The sequence below is a fragment of the Portunus trituberculatus genome, chromosome 38 (genome assembly GCF_017591435.1).
Source record: "Portunus trituberculatus isolate SZX2019 chromosome 38, ASM1759143v1, whole genome shotgun sequence".
Lineage (NCBI taxonomy): Eukaryota > Metazoa > Arthropoda > Malacostraca > Decapoda > Portunidae > Portunus > Portunus trituberculatus.
The window spans coordinates 581,701-600,981 of NC_059292.1; the positions used below are offsets into that span (position 1 = coordinate 581,701).

General features: G+C 35.9%; 1 protein-coding gene across 2 annotated transcripts; it reads right to left on the bottom strand.

The window, feature by feature from the left end:
• Positions 1-1,071: 1,071 nt before the first annotated feature.
• LOC123514981 lies at positions 1,072-9,263 on the bottom strand. Of its 2 annotated transcripts, XM_045273280.1 has the most exons (5): positions 9,095-9,259; positions 4,541-4,639; positions 3,715-3,799; positions 3,122-3,279; positions 1,072-2,569 (listed from the first exon to the last, which is right to left on the bottom strand). In XM_045273280.1, exons 2-5 carry the CDS (start codon positions 4,616-4,618, stop codon positions 1,850-1,852), a joined length of 1,041 nt encoding a protein of 346 aa, XP_045129215.1. In that variant the 5' UTR covers positions 4,619-4,639; positions 9,095-9,259; the 3' UTR covers positions 1,072-1,849. The 2 variants fall into 2 exon arrangements, with proteins under 2 accessions (XP_045129215.1, XP_045129216.1); XM_045273281.1 differs by lacking the exon at positions 4,541-4,639 and having other exon boundaries at positions 9,095-9,263.
• Positions 9,264-19,281: the final 10,018 nt, after the last annotated feature.

The following is a 19,281-nucleotide window of genomic DNA, read 5'->3' on the forward strand; positions in this document are numbered from 1 at the left end:
TCTGTATGGGGGCATTATCTAAAATCTATTTGCATAAAAGAAAATAAGCAAATAAACTGACTACGTTTTCTTGTCATGGTTGTGACTTGTGTTACTTGAACCAACTCTTAATGTATTTGTGCTTTTCTGCATCACCTGTGATCACTGCCTTCTTATGATATATGGGCTCGAGAATGTGCTACATAATTTTTCAGGAATAATTCTCTAACAAACGAATGAATTGGGATCATACCGTGACTATGTGCTTTAGACACTACTACTTTTCATCACTGTGGTCAAGTAAGAAAAGTGGTTAATAAAGGTACTTGTTTTTGCAAATTTACTGTGTGTAAGACCTAGCCAGCTGCCCAACACTTGAAGGTATCAAGATATTGTTGCGAAGCCACACTCCACCCATAGTTATTCTTTCCAACACAGAGATGTTATTGCTGCTGTCACTGCTAACGTTGTGAATATCTTTTTTTTTTTTTTTTTTTTTCTCGTTATGGCCTATAGCGTCTGTAGGCATACTTGAAGAGTATATGTGTTTAGTGCTGTTAAGCTTCCGCCCATTAGTGGCGCAGGCAATTTTATTTATAGTGGTACCCATATTAGGGCCCATATCACCACCCAAACACATCTTCAGTGTAACCACCTAGAACCTGGGTATCATGGTGACATGTAGGTAACTTTAAACCACTCAACAAATGGCATAATTTCAAAGTGGTATGTGGAGAGATTCGAACCTACGTGCTAATGTCTATCCGATCCCACGCTCACCACCTTTTCCACTACGCCACTGCACTCCCTAATATCTAATATTAGAAAGCTAATATAATAATATTTGGAAAACAGAGCCTATCTCTGCTTTTTACATACTGTAACAGATTAAACTAGATTTCCGTAGCTTTAATCAAAATTCCCTTCAATTTCTATATATATTAATTGATTATTGAAAGTATTGTTTTTTTTTTTTTTTTTGCTCTTGTCTTATTCTATGAAGGTACAGTTTACTATTTTCTCATTCAGAATATGTGAAGCAATATATCACTTCTGGACATTCATCTTAGATAAAGGAAAGAAAACATGATCAGTGCACAAATTATGCAAGTATAATACTCTGCAACCTGTATGCTTTATTCTTTGTCACAATTATTAATCAAATTATCTTCTATGTGGGAGTGGGGAGCTAAGAAAGCAAGTCCACAACATCTTAACACCTCTACATGTCCAGCAGCTGGTGGAATCTTGTGCACATAAATTTCTGAGTAAGTGACTGTTATCCACTTTATTACATGGTCATAGTGATGAAAATTAGTGGTATCTACTATATCAAAGTACACATGATCCCAATGAGTTAATTTGTTTGGAGAGTTCATAAGAAATGTAACATATCCTATGAAACCCATAATATAGAAGGGTCTTGTAAAATTTTTTGCAAGTCATATGGTTCATTTAGCTGACTGTATCAATGCCCTGAAAAGTACAATATTTGTAATAATAAAAAACATTAACAATCAATATTATGGATATTAAGTTGCTTAAATACTAAATGCAAGCACCTTAGTATCAACAGTAAATCTGATTTTGTCAATATCCACCAGCAAGAGAGCTGAATACTACAGAAATTATGTATGAACCAGTCTTTACATAATAAATAAAATTACTTATTGTGCATCTTATCCTTAAAGACTAAGATTAATTGCACTTCATGACAAAACTGCTTACATTCCTTTGATCTTAGTATCTCATTCAAAGTGGTGGTGTACCCTGTCAATACCAATAATATTACAAAAACATTTTTCTTTCTCTGTATATAAATATTACCATGAATAATTGCATAGACAGTTTATCAAGTCTAGGATATTTTCTATTTATCAATATTTCTTGAGGATAACATCTGATCTGAGAGGGAATGAGTGCTATCACTTTCCTGACTTTTGTCAATAGAATTACTTTTGATTCTAATTGATTTCCCATCAGTCTCTTCTGAGGTGGAAGTAACACATTCTGTTTCTGGTCTAGGATCTAATGAGCTAATTATGCTATCTGTGCTTGTGGTATCTATTGCATTGTTACTTATGCTAGTTGTGTCACTTGTTATGTTACCTGGTGAGGTGGATTCAGCTGTTCTACTGTCTGTGTTTCCTTCCTGAGGAGTCATGGTGGTGTTGTTATTGCTACTAACAAATGCTGACTGAGAGGCACATTGTGAGTAGGCAGGAGGCGAGGAGGATATGTTCAGCAGTCTCTCAGATTCTTTACAGCCATCAGGCTGCCTCATTCTTGCATCAGGCTGTTGCAGTAAGCCTCCAACTGCTCCTTCCGGCTGGCTCTCAGGTACTTGATGTGGAGCTAAAAATTCTTCCAAACCACCTTCTGCATTCAGCTGAAGGGAGCCCGAGTGAGTGGCTAGATAAGGTGGTAACATAGACATAGCCTCTTCATAACTTGGTGGCTTTTCTGTCACCATAAAATAATCTGGTGGTCTGCTTTGTAAAACTGAGGTGCATGGGTTGCGGGACTGTGATTGACCACGTACCATAGGCACAGTGATCACGTGGAGGTCTCCTGCATCATCTGAACTGACCTTTAGGAGCAAAGAGTAGCATTAAATGAGTCAGGTCAAACACTAAACATTCTCTCCCATCCAAAAAAAAAAAATAAATAAATAAATAAAAAAAAAATAAATAAAAAAATAGAAATAAATAAATTAATTAATTAATTAATTAATAATAAAATTAAATTAAACAAATAAATAAATAGAATAAATGAAAAATAAATCCATGGAATAAATAAATAAAATAAAACAAATGAATTAAACAAATAAATAAAAATCAAAGTAAAAAGTATTGTATGCCAATAAATAGTGATCAATAAATGAAATAAATATATAAATAAATACAATAATGCTTAGTAACATCAATTCAAAGAACAATAATATAATGGTTAATGCACTCAGCTTAACAAAGAGGGCAGGCAGTTCAAATCCTCAGTTAGACAAAAATCAGTTTAGTCTTGTCTCCTTTCCAGCTATAAGTACATGTTAATGAAAAACTATGATATGTTAAGTTAGACTCAAGACATTTATTTATGAAAATAAGAAAAATGGACTTGGGAACAGTCTTCTAAGATGCCTTACCTCTTGGACGGCAGTAGTGGTGGTTTGAGGGGATGTAGACATCCAGCGGCACAATGCAGAGATGATAAGAAAGGACCCCAAGATAACTAGGCATACTCCAAGGTAACGCACAGGCTCTATGTAAGCCTGAGCTACACCCAACCAGTTCAGCAAAACTCCTATCATTAAAGGAAAACAAGTTAATAAAAGAACAATAAATAACAAATAAATGAATAACTAATGTATAAAGTACAGTAAACCCTGCTTGAAATAGACCCAAACAAGCAAGACATCAGATATGTCAAACACTTTCAAGGTCTTTATTTTTTCTTCTTTTAATGTTCTATCGCAAGTGCAGTGGTAGGCATTTTTTGTACTTCGAGTAATTTTAAGCCACTCAGTGTTGTGAAAGGTTAACAGAAAGGCCACACTTGGAATGGATGAACTGTGTGAAGAGAGTAATGAATGAGTGTGCTCTGTCTGGATTCTTGGGGTGTAATATGTGGGCCACAGGAATGTCCCTTACTACTGTGGGAAAATGGGCCAAAGAGTGTGTGAATGCTGACCTGGTAAATAATGTAATTAGTAATTACAAATATGTAAGTCAAACTTACCTATACAAGAGAGTACAATGCCATATCTGTATGCCTGATGAGTGAAGTTGGGTGAATTTTGCAAACGCTGAATTTGAGAAGGCATCTGAAATAAAAAAGGAACATTTTCATGAAAGTATGTTACATTCTCTAATCTTCAGGAAAGACTAAAATATGATTTTATCATAAACAGGACATGTTTTGGTTTTGATAAAACTGAAAAAATAATAAATAAATAAATAAACAAATAAACAATAATAATAATTATTATTATTATTAATCAGCAAAGCTACTCAACAAGCAACTCACACACAGCCAAATCTATGCTTTGCTGTCATTTGTCTCCTGACTAAACTACATTTTCCTGTATGTCTATTCTATCAAAGCTCTTTTGCAATGGGATACTCTGGAAGCTTTCTGTCTTTATGTGGTGCCAATTTACTGTGCTGCTAGAGAGGCGGTGGCGTTGTGGATAAGACGGTGAGCGTGGGATTGGGTAGATGTCCATGTGTAGGTTCAAATCCCACCACATATTGCTTTGAAGCTAACCCATTTGTCGAGTGGTTTAAAGTTACCTACATGTCACCATAATACCCAGGTTCTAGGTAGTTACACCAAAGATGTGCTTGGGTGGTGATATGGGCCCTAATATGGGTACCAATATAAATAAAATTGCCTGCACCACTTATTCTCTTCAAGTATGCCTACAGGTGCTATAGGCCATAACATTAAAAAAAATAGATAAATAAAAAATATATATATTACTAATTTTTTTCCACAGGCAAAGAGGCACAAGCAAAAACATTGATTCCACATTATGGTAACATGATTTAGCCATGATGCTCACCTCTGAGGCACTGGTGACTTGCCTGTCAGCAAAGGACTGCTGCTGGCTGAGGCCACAGTCACCTGTCTCCCCCTGCATGAGGTGCTACCCTTCAATTCTCTGAAAGAGAATTTTGACCTTAATAATTTTTATATTTTCTACACTTCTATAAAATTAATTGTGGTACAACATGTCATAGCATTAGGGCATCATTAGCATAAGTACATAATCATAGTAGTGTAATAAAAATAATAAATGAGTAAAAAACTATTATAACACAAAATCATAAATAGAATAAAAATAACAGATTTATGAAATTTCCTTTGTTTCTATGCTACAGAGGCCTGCTTGGAGAGATGCAGTGAAATGCATGTGTTAATATGTCCTATGTGGTTTCCAGTATGGAATGGTACATGCTCCCCTGTATCCCTTTTGTTCAGTCAATGACCGTCCTTTCAATGACATGTTAAAGCATCATTAAGTGTCACTTACTATTGTCCAATACAAAAGTAATTATATGCAGCCAATCACCATGTGTATACATGGTGGCAGCGCTACTCAGCCAGCTAACAGCAGAGGTTCTCAGTGTCACAATGGTAGCTGAGTGCAGTGGATGTAAATTTGAATATTGGAATTTTATTGTGGTTTCATAAGAAAGATGACTTAAAAGTGAACCTATTTTTTTAAGGTCACATGGTATTCTACCAAAATCAATCAAGTGCTGACCACTTTTTGGTGCCTGTATCCTTTGAAGATGAGAAAGAGGTCAATAAGCCACACCTTAGTCCATGGCTTATGGATAGGGCAGGTGTTGCATATGTGTGTGAGGACATTTTCCCACCTTAATCAAACACAGAAGGGTGACTATTGTTTTGAGCACAAACTGGTGACACTTGCAAAGTTGCTGGCTTGCACCAGCCGAAAACCTCCATCTAATGGATGAAGGGTTATCTAACTTGTCCCAATGCATGTAGGGAAGGAAGCCACACATATCAACTCCCAATAATCCACTAGCTGAGCTGTCTGTCATGAGTAAAGCAAACTATATAAAAATCAACTTACTAATTAGAATAAAAAGAAAGTTAGACATTGAAACTAATCCTAAGGCCAGATTTGATAAACAGATCTGCATCTCTTTCAGTATCATGCGCTTACACTTAACTACCAGCAATCTGCTAGTAGAAGAAGACACATGACTGTCCTTTTTTCAACACTTGTCATGGAGTACTTGATGGAATGAATATGCAATTTCAGGAAAATACTCTTGATTTTTTATGAGTCTCTTATTACACGTGTAGATATAAGATTGGACTGCTATAAATGTGAATAAGATGTATGTTTGGCTTGCCATAATGTTGATGTTTCATGTGAAAATATGCTATACATATGTGACTTCTCATCAATAAATGACCTTGTGACAACACCTGTTTACAGCATATATATACTAAGAGACAAATATTGGGATTTGTCAAGACATTTGCACTTAGAAATAATATAGGATCCCAGCTTCATGACCTTTGGAAAACTACTCGTTTTGAAAAACATGAAGGAAAATAAATTTGAAACTTTTACACCAATGAAAAATGTAGTTGTGGATGAGGCTCTGGTTTTGTTGAAGGGACACCTATCATTCATGAAGTATATTCTGTGCAAATGACATTGGTTTGGACAGAAGTGTCATGTGCTTTATGACTGCACAACTGAAAGTTCTAGATTTTATGGTGTACATTGGCTTAGGTGTTGATATTCCCAATAAAAATCTACATGGTTTTCTGGTGCTATAAAGAATAAACTCATGACTTTTCATTTTTGGAAAACCCCACATCCTGTGCACAGATAACTACTACATTTTTCCGGCTCTGTCAAGGCTTCTCATTGGAAAATAAGTTGCTTCATGTGGTACTGCTCATACTAATGGGTTGAACTTACCTCAATCCTTAGACCTTCCCAGGAATGTAGAAAAATATTCATTTTGGCTTTCCCACACAAAAACTCTTGCACAAGGTTTCCAAAGCTTATTGGGGATAAATGAAGAAAAAAATCAAGATGTACAATATGTACAATGTTGGGGTGAAGGTCCCACAGCTAGGTTAGGTTAATATTCTTAATGGAGTCCATGGGAAGGTTTTATCTTCTAGGTAGGATAAGATAGAATAATGCAACAGACTATGGGAGGGTGGCAGAGCCCCATAATTAGCAAGATTGGTGACTTCACAAGTTTAGGATAGTGTAACATATGGTATAGGAGTGAGGGAGGGGCCAGATATCCCCTGTATTATTAATATTATTATAATTTATTTATTTTTATTATTATTTTTTTTTTTACTTTCAAGATTTTCCAAATTTGGCTTGTTTGCTTTCCCCTGCCCTTAAACTCCTCTTTCCCACAATGTCTCCAGGTTTCCTTGTCGTGGAGAGAGGCAGCGGTAAAGTACATAAGGAGCCACTATTGGTGCTCTAATTCTTACCTGGTGTTCTTAACTGGCGGGCTTCCAGGTCTAAAATCTAAGTAAGAGGCCCAGAAAGTAGCACCTTGTTGATGCACCAGCCCTTACATATACAAATACTCCTAAGTTACATCAAAACACACAGAGAGGGCAAGATAATGCATCATGAGCAAGAATGTGTATAAGCCCGGGAGCGCACGAGTGATTCTGTGGTGTCACGTTGTGGCAGGGATGTGGCTCTCCATAAGTTTCCATACTTTAGAAGTTATCCCATGCAAACGAGTGTCTGTGGCAAGTGACTGTGGCAAGCAGTCACTCATCCCCAAAACAATGTGGCGTGACATTGTGTCAAGGACCCACGCATATGAATGACTGGCTGAGCGACGAACACATGACGGCTATGGGCAGTCACATACTAAACTTTGAGGAGTAAGCATATTTTCCTCTTTAAATATCATATATATATATCAATACCATGGCTACACTCAGTATAGATTGATTCAATACTGAAACTGAAGATTGGCCAGCAATATGGGACATATACTGCAATGACTAGAGCAACAAAACTCCCAAAGCCAAGGCATAGGAGGAGATGTGTAACATCTTCGTGTCTGGTTACAGAGAGATGGATTCTCAAGGAACTGAAGCCTTGATGGGCATGGATGTGCCATAGTGGTGTGTACCCATACACACGAGTGACTTTGTGGCGTAGCTCAGTCAAGACACAGTCACTTGAAACCCCACAACAGTGTGGAGCCATGACATGATGCCACAGAGTCGTTCATGTGCTCCCAACCTTAGCCTTAATATTCGAATAACAAATCACCAAGATGGGATGCTAAGGCAACTTTGAATGTATTAACATTAACATGTGAGACTACATACTCAGGGAGGAAATTCCAGATTCCAATATTAGATATAGCTAACAAAGGAATGCTTCTTAATATCCAAGTTTTTATGAACACTGGTAACTTGAAATGGTGGGGTTGAGTGCTATCATGGTACGGACAGTTGGAAGATGGAAAAAGTCATCGTTTAAAGGTTCAGCACTCATAGGTCCTTGAAGGCTAGGAAAGGGTTCTTCTCCTTGAGATGCGTGCCTGTCTATGGAACTCCCTTTTTGATGAAATCATGTCTCTAAACTTCATCCAAGCATTCAAGCCTGTTATTCATTCATTTTTGGGTCCTACTCTGTATTACTTCACTGTGTGATCTCTTCTTCTAAATGCCCTCCATTATAAATCCATGTAGTTCTTTTTGTTTATGTTACTTTTAAATAACATTATAAAATGACTAACAAACTGGTCTGCTTAGTGTACACAACTCAAGTCTATTTTTCTTAGAATTAACCTCTTCCAGTAATTTTTTCCCTTATAGACTGGCATACTTGCAGAATTAGGCTCTCCTTTATTTATTTATTTGCTTTTAATAAACCAGATACCGCACCACTGACATACTTGAGAAGGATACAAATTGGACATATTCAACATTATGGTTAAAAGTTAATTTCAATAAATTAATTATAACAACAGAGGCTTTACATACAATTGTATAAATGTGCTTGTGAAACTTTAAGGCTGTGTCAATAGTAATACTCAAATCAAGTGCCGAAAATTTCTCAAGTATCATATTATTTCCCAAGTAAAATTTACGATTTTCCTATGGTGGCCAGGAATGGATGGACAGCCCAGAGATAAGTGAATACGTTGGGTGTGACCTGCATAATTATATATATATATATATATATATATATATATATATATATATATATATATATATATATATATATATATATATATATATATATATATATATATATATATATATATATATATATATATATATATATATATATATATACCTTACCATGATCCAGATGATCATGACAGTTATGATGGTGACGACAAGGATGACAACAATGATTCAGACAACACGACAATGGTTACTATACCACATTAATCTTTCTATCTACGCTGTGTGAATACTATACCACATTAATCTTTCCATCTACGCTGTGTAATTTCCTGTTGGCTGGCTGGCACTCTTCCCACCAACACCATTCCTTAACTAGTACAGAAAAACTAACACATTAATGTTAATGGTAAATAACATGCAGTGAGTCGAGTACCTTGCATACGGGTGTTGCGTTATCCGAGTTTAGGGATGCTAGCTGGCAAAACGAGCAAGGGCCATGGTCTCCTCTCCTCTCCTACCACCAAACACTCCGGAGTTTTGGGATTGTCGCGATCCACCACCAACCATCCGTCACTCCGACAGAGAACTGAAGCGCTTTACCCAGGACTCTCCTATTCACCATTGTTCCTCTTGTTTGATCAATACGAATTAATGATTTGATAAATTATACGTTTTAGAGAGATTTTGATAAAATTAATTCCAGTCATTGCACTGTGGGTGAGAGTATGCAAACAAAAGCTGATGAATGAGTTTATGCCATTGCTCTCTGATAGGCAAAAATTTAGTCATGGTTATTAGTCCTTTCAGTAACTCACGACACGAGTCACGTACACTACCAAATGGTGTCGCAGTATACTCAATGTACTTTACGTTTGTTTGTTTGTTTTCTTTTTCTTTCTTTTCTATTTTTATGTATTTCATTTTATCTATTTATTTATTTATTTTTTTTTATTGACTCGTTTGATCGCTGCTTTTTTAATCAACACATCGCGTCAGAAGCAGGGTTACATTAGGTTTAGATTATACTACGTTAGGTTAGGTTTAGTGTTAGTGTTAGATTAAATTAGTCTTGGATTAGTTTGTGGGAGAAACCGAAATAGACAAAATTTCGCACTCCCCTAAAAAAGTTTAAGGAGAAATACGGCCAAGGAAGGGGCCTCTTGTTAAATTTTACCAAAATTTTTGTGATGCAGCATAGTGATACATAGAAAAGTTCTATATAGTCGGCTGGCAGTAAGATTTAGTTCAATTATTGTGAGACAAGACATTTTTGTTTTAAAATCATATGGTTTACTTTGAAGGGACCAGCACACACACACTAAAAGAGATCCATGTTAGCTTTAAAGAGGAGGGATATAATAGCTGAAGAGACAGGAAGGGAAAAGGAGGAGGAGGAGTGCTAATATGGTTCATGATAATATATGTGTGGAGGATGTGCTACATGGTGATGATATAGTGGAAGTAATGGGAGTAACAATCAAAACAGAGAAATTGAAAAAAAAAGGAAAATCATAGTAATGTATGTGCCACCAAAGACAAATACATTGGGAACAGAGGAACATAAGGATATGCAAAGAGAGGTGATTAAGTGTTTAGATAATATGATGAGAAGAGATAGAAGAATACTATTAGTAGGAGACTTTAACTGCAAAAAAGTGAACTGGAGAGAGAGAGAAGTAATTGGTAATGCTGGACAGTGAAGCAAGGAGGTGTTACAGTTGACTATGGTAAATACAATGGATCAGTGGGTCGAAGAGTTAACATGGTACAGGGAGGAAGAAGAACCATCGTTGCTTGACCTAGTATTCACAAAGAAGCCAGAACCTCCTCCCAGCATACAATACCTTAGTCCAATGGGAAGAAGTGATCATGTAGCATTAGAGTTAGAACTGCAGGAATACAGAACCATGCGTGCTTATGGGGTGCGAGGGCTTCCAAGCACACGGGTTCGAATCCTGTCCACGGTCCGAGTGTAGGTTATTTCTCCTCACTCGGGACAAGGATTTCGTAGCGTGTGGGCTTTGAGATAGGAGGTTCCCAAAAAGTATCCCCTTTAGCTCATAAATTCCCATGAAAAGCCCACATGGTATAAATAAAAAATGGATGGGTGGACACAGTATACCTGGACATAAAAAAGGCTTTTGATAAAGTCCCTCACGGCAGACTACTTTGGAAGTTAGAGAGCATAGGAGGACTGCAAGGAACTTTGTTAGATTGGATAAGGATTATTTGAAGGACAGAGAGATGAGAACTGTGATCTGAGATACATACTCATCTTGGGGTAAAGTAACAAGTAGAGTGCCACAATGGTCAGTGTTAGCCCCTATTATGTTCCAGGTATATGTAAATGACAAAAATGGGGTAAACAGTTATATTAATTTGTTTGCTGATGATGCAAAATTGCTAAAAGTAATCAAAATCCAAGAGGATTGTTTGCTGCTGCAGGAAGATATAAACAAAATCTATGAGTGGAGTAAGAAGTGGAAATTAGAGTTTAATGCCAAGAAATATCATGTAATGGAATTATGAAAGAGCAAAAAAGACCAGTATGAAACTAGTATCTGATGGGAGAGGAACAAAATTGAAGGCTAAAGAGGAAAAAGATCTAAGAGTGATTATACAGGAAAGTCTGAACCCTGAAAAACACATAAGTAAGATATTTGGATTAGCATATAAAATGTTGACTAATATTAGAGTGGCATTTCAATTCATGGACAAATATATGATGAAATAAATTATCACAAGGTGGATATTTGGGACAGTTTGAATGAAGAGATTGTAATAGCAGCAAGTGTGCATAATCTCAAGGAAAAGTTGGATAAAAGTAGATATGGAGATAGGTCACTATGAGTCATGCTCAAACCATGCAATATACAAGTACAGTAGAGACTCAATACTTGAACTTAATTAATTCTGAATGGCTGTTTGAGTATTAAAAAGTTTGATTATTGGTACCTATAGATCAGGTAATTCATTCTCATCTTAGCAAAACCTCCAAGTTTATATAAATATCAATGTAATTTTTTTTTTTATATATAATTTTGATTTGTACATACCATAAATAAAGGCTGGTGATGGACAACTTGGAAGAGGGAAGAAGGGTGGGGTGGATGAGAGAGGTGGTCGGAGGACGAGTCACCATCCATGAAAACGACATTGTAACTTTTCTCCTAGTATTATTCCTGTGAATCCACTAATGGAGTGCTGTGGCTCACTAACACCGGCACTCTCACCAGATTCATTATTTTCATCACTAATATGCCTCTTTGTGCCATCATAAGTTTCTAAATGAAAAACTACCGACAAGATGCAGAAGAATGTTGTTTTTCTCAATACTGAAGCAGGACTAGGGATGCACACAGGCATCCGGTATACCATTATTACCGGTAATACGATATCAGAATAGGACAGTGACGGTTGTGAGACAGGAGAGGACAGAGCTTTGTATACGACCAATTTTTACCACTAATGAGCCTTTGTTGTTAGTGTAAGTTTATAAATGAAAAACTATAGTCCGTTCATCCAAAGAATCCAGGCCGGAACTGCTAGTTTGGTTGGCAGCCCAGCCACTAAACCTTCCCGACACTCAAATTTTCTTCAAGTACATTTATTTTTCTTCAAACTATAAATTTGTATATCTATTGAGTTAAGTGAAGAAAATTAAATGTACTTGAAAAAAATTTAACTGTCGGGAAGGTTTAGTGGCGGCAGGGGTGGGCAGGGCTGCCAACTGAACTAGCAGTTTCAGCCTGGATTCTTTGGATGAATGGACTTTAAACAGAATACACAAGAATGTTATTCTGATGACTGCAGCAGCACAATTGACGGAGGGAGGAGAGGGAGAGGCCAGGGAGCCTTTGCTTACAACCACATGTGTGGGCGTTTGACTATCAGGTATTTTTTCGAGTATTAAATTGAACTTTTGCATTTGAGTATTGAAAACTTTGACTATTTAGACGTTCGAGTATTGAGTCTCCACTGTAAGTAAATACAGCTAGGTAAATACACACACACACACACACACACACACTGTGTGTAGACAAAAAGAGATGTGTGGTGATATTTGGTGTGGAGGAGGATAAGACACCGAGTAAAATGGAGAGAGAGAAAAACATAAAAAAGGTGATAAATAATATCATTAATGTGGTGCAAGAGGAGGGAAAAGACCTAGTACAAGAAATAGAGGACTACCATAGAATTGGAAAGTTCACAAGAGAAGGTATGAGGCCAATAAGAATCAAACTTAAGTCACAAAAGGATGTAGATGAATTGGTGGAGAAGTCATGGAGGCTAGCCCAGCAGGAAACAACAAGGAAGATTTGGTTGAGAAGAGATCTCGGTGAAAAGGAAAGAGAAATGTTAAATGAGTTGAGAAAGGAGGCTTTGAAAAAAATGAAGAGAGGACAGAAGAAGAGAAGAAAGAGTTTTTCTGGAGAATCTTGGATATGAGACTGAGGAAGTGGTTCATAACCCAGAAAAGTACAGCAAGAAAGGACTAAAGAAACTTACATATGAGCGAAATGTAATGTATTCCAACATAAATGGAGTGATATCGGGGATTTTAGAACTCAACGATTACTTGAGGGACAAGAACCCAGATATTGTGGGTCTTACTGAAACAAAACTGAGAGAGGGAGAAGACCTGATGAAGGTTGGAGAAGGGAAATATAACGTTTGGAAAAGAAATAGAGTAGGTAAGATGGGAGGAGGAGTGATGTTGCTGGTTAAAAAAGATATAAAGGTGGATCAAGTGAAAAAGGTATGGGAAAGGCAGAAGTGCTAAAGATCAGAGCAGAAACTAATGAAGGAAAAAAGAGGCACTACATAGTGGTGTACGTACCACCTAAGACAAATGCATGGTCAGTACAGGAATATGAAGAAATGATAAGTGATACAGGAACATGTCTGGAAGAAATGTTGGGTGGCTGTGAACGAACTATAATGATGGGAGATTTTAATTGTAAAGAGGTGTGTTGGGAGGACTGGTCAATGGAAGGATCAGAGACAACATGGGGAAATACACTATTGACACTGGCAATGGAAAATGTGTTAACTCAGTGGGTCAAAGAAGATACTAGGTTTGGAGGAGAGGGAGCATCGTCAAGACTGGACTTGGTCTTTAGTACAGAGCCAATGGTCATTGAGGAGATGAGGGTGGAGTGCCCTTTAGCAAAGAGTGATCATGCAGTTTTGGAGTTCAAGGTGATAGACGAAGAGAAATCTAGAAGAAATGAAGAATATAAAGTGGGAAGATGGAATTATGCCAAGACAGATTTTGGAAACCTAAAGAAATTCTTTCAAGAGACAAATTGGATGAAATTCAAGAGTGCTAAGGGAGCAAATGAAAAGTGGAAGGAATTTATAAAAATATACAAAGAAGGTGAGAAAAAATTTGTACCAATAAGACAACATAGAGAAGTTGGAAAGCAGGACTGGTTTAACGATAGATGTGAAAAGGCTAGAACAAGAAAAGAGGATGCATGGAAGAGGTGGAGAAGGAAAAGACGGATTAAGCAGTGGGAAAGTTACAAAAGAGCAAGAAATGAATATGTGTTGATTAGAAGAGAAGAAAGAAAGAAACAAGAAAAGGATATAATTGATAAATGTAAAGACCAACCAAGGCTTTTTACAGACATGTGAACAACAACATCAAAAATAGAGAAAGTATTGAAAGTTTAGAAGTAAATGGAGTATACAGTGAAGATCCCAGGGAAATGGCAGAGGCTATGAATGGATGCTTTCGGAAGGTATTCACAAAGGAGACTGCTTTTGACAAACCACTGGTAATGGAACAGAAAGGGATTATGAAGGAGTTTCAAGTAACTGTGGAGGAGATCAAGAACATGATGGGGAGTTTAGAAGTGAGAAAAGCTGTGGGACCTGATGGGGTATCAGGATGGATTTTAAGAGAATGCAGGGAGCAATTGGCAGAAAAAGTTTGTGAAGTAATTGATGCCTCATTAAGGGAAGGTGTAGTGCCCCAAGACTGGAAAAGAGCTAACATTGTCCCAATCTATAAATCAGGTAACAAGAGAGACCCATTGAACTATAGACCAGTGTCACTTACAAGTGTGGTAGCTAAGATGTGTGAGAGGGTGGTGAAGACTAGATGGACAGACTTCTTGGAGAAAAATGACATACTTTGTGAGTGTCAATTTGGTTTTAGGAAAGGGCGTTCATGCACGACAAACCTGATATGTTACTATTCGAGGGTGATAGATGTAATACAGGAAAGAGATGGTTGGGCTGATGGAATATATCTGGATTTAAAAAAGGCCTTTGATAAGGTACCACACCAGAGACTGATCTGGAAACTTGAAATGGTAGGAGGAGTGCATGGCAGTTTACTAAAATGGATGGAAGACTTTTGGTAGGAAGAGAAATGAGAACAATAATTAAGGACAGACCATCAGAATGGGGATTGGTGGAGAGTGGAGTTCCACAGGGATCAGTGTTGGCACCAGTAATGTTCGCAGTCTACATAAATGACATGGTGGATGGGGTGTCCAGTTATGTGAGCCTATTTGCAGACGATGCAAAATTGTTAAGAAAAGTGAGATGTGACAAAGATTGCGAACTACTCCAGGAAGACTTGGACAGAATATGGAAATGGAGCTGTACATGGCAAATGGAGTTCAACACGACAAAATGCAAGAAAATAGAGTTTGGCAAGAGTGAAAGAAGAATCAGGAGTATGTACAAGATAGGAAATGAAGACATAAAACCAGTCATGAAGAAAAAGACCTTGGGGTGACAATTACCAATGACCTATCGCCAGAGAGACATATAAACAAAATAATTGGAGAAGTATTGAACTTATTGAGGAACATAAGAGTGGCGTCAGATATCTAGATGAAGAAATGATGAAGAAAATAATTACTGCAATGATAAGACCGAGGCTTGAATATGCAACAATACAGTGGGCTCGAACTTAAAGAAACACATAAGGAAACTAGAGAAAGTACAGAGGGCTGCAACGAAAATGGTGCCTGACTTAAGAGATTTGACTTATGAAGACAGACTGAAAAGAATGCAACTTCCAACCCTGGAAAACAGAAGAGAAAGGGGAGACCTGATAGCAATATACAGAGTGATGATTGGCATGGAAAAATGGATAGGGAAGATCTGTGTATGTGGAATGGAAGAATGTCGAGAGGGCATGGGAAAAACTAAAATGGCCACTTATAGGAGAGATGTGAAAAATATAGCTTCCTCATAGAAGGGTGGAAGCATGGAATAGTTTAGACGTGGAAGTGGTCAACGCAAGGAATATTCATGATTTTAAGAAAAAGCTGGACATTAATAGATATGGAGACGGGACAACACGAGCATAGCTCTTTTCCTGTATGTTACAATTAGGTAAATACAATTAGGTAAATACACACACACACACACACACACACACACACACACACACACACATACATACATCAATTGAGTCTCTCTCTCTCTCTCTCTCTCTCTCTCTCTTACAAAAGATTGAAAGGAAATATATTTAAGAGATAATCAACATTTTATTTATAATCCACTCCTTGATTCATACATTATTAGTTTTGTCTATTCACATCACTTGGGGCACAATATATAATAATATGTAGGCTGCAACACTACGCACTACATTATCACAGGAATGAACAACATGCTTGGAGTATAGGCAGGTCTTATTTTGATTACAAGGTGGCTTTGTTTATTATTTTTGTTAATACCTAACAGCATTGTTTTGGTTACCAGAAATCTTAAGTATCAACTATATCTACACTATGCAGCACAGTAGAATCTCAAGTAGCTCCAGTGTGTGTGTGTATGTGGGTGTGATACATACATCTATATTACGTCTGTCTCATGCTTTCACAGCAATGAAGATTATTTATATATCTATTTTTTTCTTATTTTTTCTATATAGGAAGGAAAACAAGCCCATCTCACTTGAAATGGTCAGTAACCTTCAGAAGAGAAAAGAGTGATTTACAAAATTCCTATCAACATGAAAATAAATAAATAAATAAATAAATAAATAAATAAAGAAAGAAAGAAAGAAAGATAAAGAAAGAAATTAAAACAATAAATATATCAATGAATTTACACTTCAGTCCATAATTAATATGTAAATATGTAAGTGAAAAATATAAACAAACGAACAAAAATCATTAGATCTAGCATGAGAATGAATTCACAGCCCATGTTTTTCTTGCCCAAATGCTATGCATTTTCTGTGAGCACTACATTCTCGATCAGTTTATGCCAAGTTTCTGTTTATGGATGTTTCATGCAACCTGAGGGAAAAGTAGATCTGATAGATGGTTGAAACTAAGATTAAAGATGTGGCATGCCCAGCTTTGGAACGTGATGAATACACAAAAGATATTGATTTAAAAGTGGAATACACTGGCCATGATGAATTATTGGTGGGCAATATTAGGAAATTTAAGGTAAATGTACAGTTCCTGAATGATACGGATTACTCAATTTCAGCTTGCTTTGACTGCATGGTCACTATACTGTAATTGGATCTCAAAAACATGTCTTAGATTAATACACACTATACTGATCTCTAAGAAAAAACTTTAAACACTGTGGTGTATGCTAAATCTCACTGCAAATACATCAAACATTATAATTTCACAAGTATAGACTAAGTCTAGCTAATAAAATAAACTTGTGTTTCAAGTTTTCTCCTTTGTTACATGTGGCATTTGTGCAGTTATAGAGGAATCTCCATGTTTGGTACTGAATCAACTTTATGTGAGAGGTAGATCTGGTTGCTAATTTCAAGGCCAATCACAAATTTTTTTCTTTGGAAATGAATGAGGATTTTTCAATAATCGAGAGAGAGAGAGAGAGAGAGAGAGAGAGAGAGAGAGAGAGAGAGAGAGAGAGAGAGAGAGAGAGAGAGAGAGAGAGAGAGAGAGAGAGAGAGACTAAATAGCCAATAAACATTTATCTACATCTGATGCCTCTTTCTAAAAACTGTCAATGAGAATATGTGCACCTGAATTTTCCATTCATACCTATGTCTGCATTCTCTAATCCCCCTTCTCTCACATTTTCTATCACATATTCTAGCACTAGGTCTTCCCATTTCATTGGAAATTATCTTCTAACACCAATCACACCCTAATGTATACACTTAAGTTTTAGCTTTTGTGCCATTCTTTCTACTGTACATGACTGAATTACTTCCAGGTGTTATTTTTTACCCTCCCAACCACACAAAAATTACTTCCTTCATCATCATTTTGCGAAATGGAACTGATGTGGAGGGCACAGTGATCATCAGCTGTTAGTTTTTTAAGTTTTTAATCTACCAATCAATCCTGTTCCTATTAAACACTACACTTGACTGTCCACCAGTCATTGCTTTCTTCACATTTAGAGATGGCAGAAAGGTGTTAGATGCAACAGAAAGGCATCTATCTCATATTGTTATAGATATAATAGTAATTTTAATCTAACTCTACATCTAATTCTAAATGTACAGAAGACACATGATCTAAGACTACTGGGGAGTAGCTACTATGGTCTAAAGCATCAATGCCATCACAATGTATGGCAAATAATTTGATTTTTGGTCAAGTCATTAAGTTTCTCTATGAAGTTCCTCCAATTTGTTTTTTTGACTTGAGATATCTGACATCTCAAACAAGTTCATATTATCAAATGTTCTATTTGCAAATAACAATTTGAGGCCCTACAGTGTAATGACTAGAGTTCTTAAGAATACTAATGCAATAACATAGGTGATAACTATAATGCATTAAATGCCAATGGCTGATTTAGTCCCCTAAAAAAAAAAAAAAAAAAAAAAAAAATATATATATATATATATATATATATATATATATATATATATATATATATATATATATATATATATATATATATATATATATATATATATATATATATATATATATATATATATATATATATATATATATATATATATATATATATATATATATATATATATATATATATATATATATATATATATATATATATATATATATATATATATATATATATATATATATATATATATATATATATATATATATATATATATATATATATATATATAAAAGATAAATAAATTAAATAAATTAAATAAGAAATTAAACAATAATATTTACAAAAAAGACAATATTGGCACATACTATTAAGTAGAAGGTTTCATTATAGAGCAAGTAAATGCACTGCATAGTTATGGTTTATAAACTGATGTTTGTGATTTGCATTACATTTCACTCCATCGTAAAATCAATAATCATGCATTAAAATTGAATGCCCTCAAATTCTAACATGCACGTCAAAAAAATTACATAATGACTGTCTATGTACTTACATATAACCAACTAGATCTATACTCAACATTATCTTACATGACTCAAAATTAACATTACCATTTGTTCAACAGGAATTCAAGCCCTTCAGCAATATTTGACTCTATTATTCTACAATAATTAGCACTGTTATGTCAATAGAATATGTACTTAGATGAATAAACCTAAAATGAGAGAGAGAGAGAGAGAGAGAGAGAGAGAGAGAGAGAGAGAGAGAGAGAGAGAGAGAGAGAGAGAGAGAGAGAGAGAGAGAGAGAGAGAGAGAGAGAGAGAGAGA

What these genes read in the sequence shown, in the direction of transcription:
- LOC123514981 (XM_045273280.1), bottom strand. Translation starts at nt 4,618, where the DNA reads ATGCAGGGGGAGACAGGTGACTGTGGCCTCAGCCAGCAGCAGTCCTTT. An exon ending in AAGTCACCAGTGCCTCAGAG is followed by an intron (nt 3,800 to 4,540) that starts GTGAGCATCATG and finishes TTTTTATTTCAG; the next exon opens with ATGCCTTCTCAAATTCAGCG. An exon ending in CCACTACTGCCGTCCAAGAG is followed by an intron (nt 2,570 to 3,121) that starts GTAAGGCATCTT and finishes TTGCTCCTAAAG; the next exon opens with GTCAGTTCAGATGATGCAGG.